The sequence below is a fragment of the Diospyros lotus genome, chromosome 9, assembly GCF_014633365.1.
Source record: "Diospyros lotus cultivar Yz01 chromosome 9, ASM1463336v1, whole genome shotgun sequence".
Taxonomy (NCBI): Eukaryota; Viridiplantae; Streptophyta; class Magnoliopsida; order Ericales; family Ebenaceae; genus Diospyros; species Diospyros lotus.
In genome coordinates, this window is record NC_068346.1 from 10,387,825 (window position 1) to 10,398,292 (window position 10,468).

Sequence of the window (10,468 nt, forward strand, 5' to 3'; positions counted from 1 at the left end):
GGTTAGCCCCATCTGCTAGACTGTTGTAAACATATGGAGGTGTGGATAACTCTAGTAAGCTTTCTACCTGCGTAGTGCTTATTGGATTTAGAAGAATATAAGAAATCCTCGTTTGAAATGCAGAAACATGCTTAGTCTCAGTGCTAGTTTGTGACTCCAGATTTTAATTGTATATTGACTGTTCATTTTTTCTCTTCTTCTGTGTTCTATGTTTCCGCTGTTGTCTTTCCAATTGGATGTTTTGTTGTCTTTCTAATGTATGGTATGTCATGGTTTATCGAATCAGAAATTGCAGCCAAGTCTCCTCTCGCTGTCACAGGAACAAAGGCAGTATTACTAAGGAGCCGAGACCTACCAGTGGATCAGGGGTTGGATTACGTTGCCACTTGGAACTCAGGAATGCTTTTATCCGACGACCTAAAAGAGGCAATCTCAGCACACTATCAGAAGAGGAAACCTGCTTTTGCAAAGCTCTGATGTTGGCACAAACCATTTCATTGCCGTTTCGAGTTCTCTCATGCAATGGAGGTGAGAGATTGTAGTAGTTTTGGCATATAATGTGTGTCAATCCTAAGGTTATGATAATCTAAAATGACTTGGATGTTATTGCTATACCATCAGGGATATGGGGCAGGGACTCTGTATTCTGCTGTATTGTATAGGACAACCACTGTTTCCCATGCAATGGTGGGATATAAAGAGCTGCTGTAACTTCTTAAGGTTGCCCAATGCCCAATGTTGCAAATGTAGAAATACTGCAACGCCTGAAGAAGAAGCGAGTACTCTTTTGAGTTATAAACTTACAACTTAAACTTAGTTTACACCATACTAATCATTAAAGGGCACCAAAGAAAACGTTATTAATTGTGTGGGTGTGGCCGGTGATCTAGATTTCCAAGGTTGTATGTAAAAGGGATTTCAAGTGTCTTAGATTTGCACATTGATTCCACATTTCCTCCAATGGCCGTCTTTGGTTTTTCATTCATTGTGCTAAATGGCAATAGTTGCATTAGAGGAAGCTTCTTTCATCTCCGTCTTGCTCTACCAAATTCCTCTTTCCTTCTCGTTTTTGGGTTTCTGCTCTTTCCTTCTCATTTTTGGGTTTCTGCAACCTAGACTGGCTTCACCACAACTGAGAACCCTTTGACCTTTGTACGGTTGCATATCTTCCATTGAGAAGCGCAAAATGATAAAGGAAAATGATTTTCAGTCCAAGATTCAACTCAAACTCAATGGCTAAGCAGTGAAACTACATTTCCATCTCTTAGCTTGCTTAATGGGGTGAAAATATAATTTCATTCCTCATTCCTCGGTCCATGAATTCTAGCGTTGAATCTTGGATTGAATATCAATGTCTAATTAAAATTTGAAAAATGATTTGACTATGTTCATGAAAAGAGGAAAGTTCATGTAGGACCAAATGCCCACATCACTAAAAACCACATCAAAGGTCAAAAGCATCAACCAATGCATAGGATGATCTTGAATGAGTTCCTGCACCGAGGAATTCGAATCTCAAGTGGATTATACTCTTGAAGTGCTTGGAATAAGCAAGCCGAAAGAATCTAGTTCAGGTAGAAGATTGATTGTCAAAGTATCTTTTGGGTTGGGATTAAGAGAGAATTTTCACAAAGCATGGTTCTTATAGAAGGTCTTGAAGTATAGTAATTATCTATTAAGTTCTCATTTAGAAACAATTTCTATAGAATAAACTCTTAACACGAAGTAATCCCTAAGATTTTGAGGATAGATAAACCCAAGTTCAATATGGAGAAATATATGAAAAGCATTTTAAGTCCTCTGGTGTCACGTGTCTTGATCTTCCCAAGAAGTCCAACACAAGGTAAGCCACACTAATCTGATAATTTATATTCAAATCATTCTTGACTTGCAAAATTAGGAGGAATCACCTTAATTCTCTACGATATGGGCATGACAAGTTAATTCTCATTGTAATTTTTATCACGAAACTCAACCTAAAAGGTATAAAAAGGCCTCCTGGGGTGAGCCAAAACTAGGACATTCTATGTGACTCAAATAGTTTATAAGCTATCTCCAAAACTTTTTGTTGACTTAAGCATCAAAGTAACATCTTGGATGAGCCTTGGGATCAGTCATTCTCGTTTCACGTGTATAGGAAGCTCAAGGCCAAATTAGTTTGTGACAAGGTCTGAATCTCATGAGAGTCTTACAAATTCAATTAGTGATTGATCATGATGTTACCAATTTGGTGTCGTTTGTGGAAATGAAAGGTTTTTCTTAACTCAACAATGTAGCAAGCCTTCCAACTAATCATCCCATCATTAATGACAACCCATTTGATCTAAAAAGTCAATAAGATGAAAGACAATTAGGCTATCCTCCCGCAACCATGGACCCTTAACTTTTCTTTTGCAACTAGATGAGATAAGAAGGCAAATCCAAATTTTTATTGATAATCAAGGAGGAGGAAGCAATGCTAGGAACAATAATCAACCTTGGACAACCAACACATCAAGGGAGATGGTAACTGTCAGGTCCTAGGTTTAACCTAGGGTTTTGAGTGGAAATTGGTAGAAATAGAGAGAGAGAGAGAGAGAGAGAGAGAGAGAGAATGAGAAAGAATAAGGAGAGAATTGAGAAAGAACAGACAGAAAGAGAGAATAACAAGAAATCAAAGAGAATTTGATAGAGAATTATAGAGGGAAAAAGACTAGAAATCTAAAATCATTCAATAATACCTATCCTTTAATTGATTTAGCTTATTTATAGGCTCTTTAACTTTAAGTTACTTGTAAACTAAAAGGTACAATAAGGATAGCAACACTAGAGTGCAAGGAAGAAATACATGTAATATACAATTATTATTATATCCTTAGGGTCGTGACAATTCTCCCATCCTTGAAAGATTTCTTATCCCCAAGAAATCCAGTATATGAATCAATATTTCGTCATCTAGTCCTTACTTTCACTATTCGATTCATCCATCTTAGACTATTCCTTCACCATTTATTTTTCCTCTCTTTCTTTCTCATTGACTTTTTCCTTGGCAAAGCTCTTTTCTCCATTTGTATAATATTGATAATCATCTCGTGTTGCCCATGAAGATTATTACTAGGAGTTGTTGCAACACTAAGTTTAGCCATCCATCCATCCAGCATTGCAATTGAAAGTAGTTCTAATTTACTTGTCATACCTCCAAGAATATCATCTCCAATGATAGAAAGGAACTCAAAGTTCACTGCAAGCGACTTGTTTTGGCTCTGTAATTTACCAAATGGAGTATGAGCAAACAAAGCAGCAAGAGCCTTGTTCCTGATAATAAAATTTTTAACTTTTTAAATTATTTCCCTTAGCTTTCCTCTAATTACATACTGTCTCCAAGTTTTCATAAAACTTTGAATTTGCTCATCAATGAGAGAATTCATGTTAGGATCATAACACACAAGAGACCTCCCAGGATTATTTCCCTGACGGGAGCTTTCGTTGCATTTTGTATTCGTCTTTTGTAGAAATTGCTCAATAAAATATGCTTTAATTGATTTCAATTCAAGAAATCGAGTAAGCAAAGATCTTCTATGAAAAATCCGATGCAAAACAAGTATAGTGTCCATCTCTCTCTTTGGCTCTATCTTGTGGATAAAAAAGGAAACATCATCTCCTTGTTTAGCAAGTATTTCAAGCTCTCTTGAAGTACCTACTTTACTTACCTTTACTAAAACTAGCATTGAAAACTAGTCTATGCCATCTGAAATGACAAGAAGATTCTCATATTGTTCAAGATAAACATTCAAAACATCATTAAATATTCTCCTACTGAAATTGTCTTAACCTTCTTGATGCCTAATTTAACCAAAGCTATGGACTTCTCAGCCTTCTCTGAAGCTAAAGGAAAATGAACAATATTCTTAGGACCTTTTTTCTTAAAACCATTCCTCCCAATGTTCCAATCCTGGACATTAGTCAATCCTTCAAATAATGGACTATGCACCAGGGATAATGCAATGAACTTTGCTTTTTTTGTCAGTATATCAAACAATTTCTCATTTTTCTCTAGTATACTCTCAATAAGCACATCATGATTTATTAGCTCTTCTTCTAATTTTTTGGCAATTGCAACAAAATTTATTTCAATGCTGCTTGTTTTAGAAATTGAGTGAGCCAATTTCTCATTGCGAAAGATTGGATCAATTTCAATTATGAAAAAACTGTATGTCTCTTTCTCAATCTTAAGAAATTCTCTGTTAACTTCTTTCAATCTTGATGATTGATTGTCTGACTCAATCATCTCACATCCATAAAGCTCATAAGTTGGTTACCAAATGTCATGTCTACCAACTAGTTGATCTTTAGGAGTAGGAAAGGATTTTTTGGAAAAGCATTATTGAGATCAACGAAATCTATACACATCCTCCAATCATTGTTAGACATCTTCACATTGACGACATTATACACTTAGGTTGGGGAATGAGTTTAATGAAGTTTTCTTTTAAACACTTATCAACTTCTTATTCAATAGCTTTTTGTTTAACAAAAGAGAAAGTTCTCTTTTTCTAAGCCTCCAATTTTATCTTTTGATCAAGCTTAAGGCAATGTTTAATGACTATTTTGTCAATACTAGGCATGTCGAATGGTTACCATGGGAAGAGGTCCGAATATTTGCAAATCAACTACAAGAGCGATGTTGTGACTTCGAGGGAGAGAGTTACTTTGAGCTTTAATATTTTTTGAGGTTTTGACTTGGTTATGAACACTGAGATCAAGTCCTCAACTAAAGTAGGGGAAACTTGCTAGTACTATTTGGATATTACCCCTTTGATTTGAAAGCTATAATCCCTTGTCATGTTTCGATCTCTGATCATGACTCCCATGCCTTTAGGAGTTGGAAATTTGACCTTTAGATGGAAAGTAGACACAGTGGCTTCTAGAATGTTTAAAGTGAGTCTTTTCATAATAACATTATAGTTGTTAGGCCATTGGATTACTACAAAATTTGTCGTAATAATCGTCCATCAAGGCTTAGTTCCCATGGTAAAGGGTAGGGTGATAATTTCCCTTAGAGTTACAACTTGCCCATTATATCCATTAAGTGATCCTAAGGGCTTTAACTAAGTTGGCTCCAAATTCAACTAGTTGAAAGCTTTGGAAAATAAGATATTTTTTAAACAAGTAGTGTCTACAAGAATAAGAAAGACCTCATAATTGTTGATGATAGCTCTTTTGATAGTAGGGTTATCATGTGGTAATGCCAATCCTTGTAAATCTTCTTTAGAGAAGGAAATGGGTAAGTGGTGGTTAACTCGAGGTCTCTTTTCCACATGAAGTATCTCCTTAGAGTGTGAAGTGAATTGCTGTTTCCCCCTCGTTCTTTATCTTAGTGGAGGTCCTCTATAGATTGTGTGGATTACACCTTGTGTATTTTTTGGGTAAGGATGATATTTATCGTGGTTGCCTCCTTCTTAGTGATCTCTTTGCTTTCATTGTTACTCTTCAATGGCATATCTATTGTGGCATAACTTCTAAGGGAGAGTCCTCATGAAGCAGCCAGTAGAGTAGCAATATCGGAATGAGTCATCCTTTTTGTAAGTCCTCCTTAGGGCCAGAGCATATCCCTTTGAGGAATCGCCATTCATTCATCATTCGTTCGAGACCAGTTTCCAGGACTAACATATCATAGTTCCCCTTGGTTGAGCCATGCTCCCTGTAGGAACCCAAGGAGACAGGTCCCCCACATGAATTACCACCCATTACCCCACAGTAATGCGACTCACCTGTTTCAGGCATTTTCCTTTTGGGGGTCCTTCCCCACCCGGGGGGGGAGGGAGAAGGTTCTTCTGAAGGCCCTTTTGAGCTTAACCCTAGGTCAACACTATCAATGGAGGAGACACACTGCCATTTCTTGGGAAAAAGCATCGCACCCTCTCATGCGCGTCATGTGCCCTTGTTAACTTGATGTTTATAAATAGCCCCCCAACTCCTTAGTTTGGAGGAGGAAACACAACATGCTTAAGCCAAAGTAATAACCCTAGAGTGATACCCTTCTCAGTCATCACACATTTCTCCCATACTACATTTTTACATTATCTTGCACTACATAAAGGATCTCATTTGACTTAAGTATCGGAGGGCCTACGTGGGAGAAATTTTCGCGTGCCTTTAATTGCTTTTTATCTTGCAGACTCACTCACAATGCAAAGGAGCTCATGACCTCTTGCAGCAATCCTTGTTCTTTCAATTCCACAACTCTACCAACAAGTGAATCAAGGCCTTTCTAGGCCAGCGGACCGGGTCTGTCCTGGACGACTTCCTTTCCCCTTGGGTCTTGCGGTCAAGGCAGGAAGGCTAGGGGATGCCTCTCATTTTCCAACTGCCCGTTGAGTTTCCCCAAAACAACAAGCAGTCGGAAGAACAAGAGGCATTCTTCCATTGCGGAAACTTAGTAAGCAACGAGAAGAACGAGAGGCGTCCCTTAGCCTTCCTACCTTGATCGCATGACTTAAGGGGAAAAAAAAGTCATCCAGGGAAGACCAAGTTTGCTGGCCCGGAAAGGGCTCAATTCATTGGTTGGAAAAGTTATGGAATTGAAAGAACGAGGATTGTTATGAGAAGTCGAGAGCTATTTCTCTTTACGAGTAAGTCTGCAACATAGAAAGTAGTTAAAGGTACACGAGGATTTCTCCTGCGTGGGCTCTTAGATGCTTAAGCTCGGGACAACACTACGAATAGGGGAGACACACTGCCCTTTCTAAGGAAAGAGTAACACACCCTTACATGCGCATCACGTGTCCTTGTCAGCCTAATGTCTATAAATAACCCCTTAACTCCTTAGTTTGGAGGAGGAAGCGCAACACACTTAAGCCCAAACAAGCCAAAGCAAAAACCCTAGAGCAATACCCTTCTCAATCATCACATTTCTCCCGCACTACATTTTTACATTATCTTGCATTGCATGAAGACCTCATCTAACTTAAGCATTAAAGGGCCCACCTAGGAGAAATGCCCACGTGCCTCTTGACTATTTTTTGTCTTGCAAACTCACTCACAAAGAAAATAAGCTCACAACAATTCTCATTCTTCCAATTCCATAGCTCTATCAACTAGCAAATCAAGCCTTTTCTGAGCCAGCGAACCCGGTCTGCCCCAGACGACTTCCTTTCCCCTTAGGTCTTGCGATCAAGGAAGGAAAGGTAAGGGACACCTCTTGTTCTTTCAGTTACTAAGTTTCTCCAAAATAAATAAATTTTAATTGTTGTGTTTCGACGATAATAATTTGGCGTCGTTTATGAGAAATGTACAAAAGGTTTAAGATGAGGTCCTCCCAAAGCTCCTCAAAAGCTTTCTTACCCTTTGCTAAATCCATACAAAGAAGCCCTAACAACCAGAACCAACTCCTTTGAGTAAGCCTTAGCCCTTATAGGCCAATGTCATAAGAAGTCTCCAAGGCCACTCTTAATGGGGCTACGTTTTCACCCCTCCTTAACTAGCACTTGGGGAGCCGAGAACCGACTCGCATACATTCTCCAAAGGACTACCCAACTTCCAGTCGAAAAGGGCACCCACAACTCCTCCCAGACGATCCCTTCCTCCATGTTCCAACGTCCAACCCAAGGAACATTGGGGGACATATCATGGGATATTAGGAGCTCTTGAGGTGGGAGACAAAGCCCGAATGTGGCCTTACTATGCTTAATGAAGTTTCTAACCTGGGACAAACCCATCTTCCTATGGTCATCTTCTCTCATCGCAAAGGCACTTGGTTATAATAATCAAGCTCCGCACTCCACATTCATCCTCCCTCGAGACTACCGTTGCAGACCGCATGCAAAAGAATGGAGAAGATTGTGGAGAAGGCAAAGAAGACCCCTCGGCATTCCCAAGATCGGCAGGGAGGGGGTTGCCCATTTCGAGCTAGCTTGCGGATGCACTTACTTTCCCTTAGATCGTGGTCTCCCATAGCCATTTCTCCTAAATATCCTAAGCTACGATGGAGATGGTGCGTGAACATCTCGCAAATCTATGCACCACCCACAGAGGAAAGATATCTACCACGATGAGGGCCTACCTAACATTCGATCACTCTCATCTAGTTAGTAGAAAGAAGGTGAAAAGTGATAGAATTGAACTGATATGACACACACCAAGAGGGGGGTGAATTGGTATAATTACAAAATTTATTTTGAGAAGCAAAGATACTTTCAAATGGTGAAGAGTAAATATGGAATTTATCAATGAACAATCAAAGTCAGTAGAAACAGAAATGCAAAGGTAAGCAAGAAAAGTATGGAAAACGGTGAAGACACGAATTTATAGTGGTTCAGCTTTCCAAGCTTAGTCCACTACCTTAGCTATCAACTAAGGATTTTTAAAACCAATCTTTACTCTCAAACCCCCTACTCAATATGAGCAGGTCCTCTAGTCCTTGACTAGGGAACTTACAACCTCCCAACTTAATGGGCCCTCTAGCTACCGCTAGGAAAAAATACAGAGAATGAAAATAGAGATTCTAAGAGTACAACTCATAGTTACAAATTCTCTCTTTAAATGAAGGATTAAGGCTTAAAAGTAATAGAACAGTAAAATATCAAAGCCTCTTAAATGAAAATACAGAGAGAAAAGTTAAAAGCTCGATGTAACAGTGAAGGCACGATCGTTCAAGATATTCAATGTATTTCAGCAGCCTTCAATGCGTCTTCAACCACCTATTTATAGTTGATGGTGGGCAAGTTGAATTTTTGGACCGTTGTGGGTGGTTGGGCGAGCATTTAATGCGCCAAAAACTAGCCGTTATAAGTTTCTGTGAAATACATAGTCGACAGAGAAAATAGGTTAGTCGACTATTTTTACAAATAAATCTAAGCATAGTCGACAGACAGAAAGTGATAGTCGACTATCTTTTAATACAAAAATTTCATAGTCGACAGATACAAGAGTATAGTCGACAGATGAGAAAATGTGAAGAAAATTTTGAATTTACAGAACAAAAATAGTTGACAGATGAAATGCCATAGTCGACTATCCTTACTTGATAGTCGACAAATTAAGAAATAGTCGATAGATGCCTCACATAGTCGACAGATCAAATCAGCATAGTCGACTATCCTTATACATAGTCGACTATCCTTAACAGCATAGTCGACTATTCTAAAGCATAGTTAACAGAAAGAAACATATAGTCGACTATCCTTTTGAAAACATATAAAACTTTAACAAAACCTCATTTTGATCTTTTTGAAGGCAAGTTGAGATTATCAAAAGTATATTTTGAAATAAATATCACTCAACCAAACTCAATGATTCTTTTATAGGATTTCATATCTTGCTTCAAAATTCATGTATTAAAAGCTTGTTTTCTCATTCATATAATCCATACCTTTCTTCACAATTCACATATTAAAATTTATTTTCTCATTTGTATAATCCATGCCTTGCTTCATATTATAAAAGTTATTTTCTCATTTATGTAATCCATTTTGTAGAGATTGATTTTCATATAGTCATTAACAAAACCATTTTATTACTAAGAGTAAATTATCAAAAAGCACTTGCCGAACATAGCTCCACAAGCAAGCACATTTCTCCAAGCATCTAGGTCGACCACTCCTAGCCATTACTATTGGAAGAATGCATTAGAAAAATGTTTTATTTCCCTTGTATAGCTTATGTAATAAGTAAATCAAGCAAAACAAGCAATTGTGGAAATAAACAAGGGAACATTCAAAAAGTAACTCTGATAACATCTCTGATAAGGGTCAATATTTCCTATATCCTAATGAATTATATCCCTATTTTGGCTTTATATTTATGCTTAAAGTAGATAATTATTCGTATTACATATTATTTCAGGATGAAGCAAGGAAATTGGCTTCTACAATTAATTAGGGGCATAATCGAAGACATTGGATTACCCATTTTTTATTGCTCAAATTCAAAGGCCAATTATGGAGTCTAGAGGATGTTTCAAGTGCACTTGGCCCAACTATCAAATGGAATCCAACCAAAGGCCCAAGACCAATCAAAGGCCCAACAAAGCCCAATTTGTAAAAGATTTTTCTTTGTTTTGTATTTTTTTTATAAGTGATTTACCACCTAAAGTCTTTTGTATTCTTATGAGTAGTCCACCACCTAAAGTCTTTGGTATTTTTTGTCTTTTACCTAATTTTCTTCACTAGTTAGGTGAATGCTCATTAGATATAATTATGTTTAGTTGAATAATTGTGTGGTTTGTATTACATCTTGTGGGCTATAAATAGCTCACTTGGGTGCATTTGTGAGGATGTGGTTATTACTTGAATCAAAGTTTAGTTTTGTTCTTAAAGTTTCTCTTAGAGAATTGCTCTTATTCTCTCTCTTATTTTCTCTTGTAATCTTACTTCCTTCCTTTCTTCTTTTAAATTCTTATGTCATTTATTGTTACTTTATTATCTACCGCTTAAATGGCCAGTTAATTTCTGCCTTTAAATTTTTGTAATTTTAATTCTTGTCTTTTAAT

General features: G+C 37.6%; 1 protein-coding gene across 2 annotated transcripts in view; it reads left to right on the forward strand.

The window, feature by feature from the left end:
• Nucleotides 1-864, forward strand: part of LOC127809717 (delta(3,5)-Delta(2,4)-dienoyl-CoA isomerase, peroxisomal) — a 52,942-nt gene extending 52,078 nt beyond the window's left edge. The window contains exons 2-3 of one of the 2 annotated variants that reach the window (XR_008025204.1): nucleotides 287-528; nucleotides 622-864. Coding sequence is in view for 1 of the 2 variants with exons in the window: in XM_052348738.1 (XP_052204698.1) it covers nucleotides 287-477 (191 nt within the window). In the remaining variant the exon portion in view is untranslated. Of the gene's footprint in view, nucleotides 1-286 lie in introns of both variants that reach the window. The other variant, XM_052348738.1, reaches the window with a different exon arrangement.
• The last annotated feature ends 9,604 nt before the right edge of the window (nucleotides 865-10,468 follow it).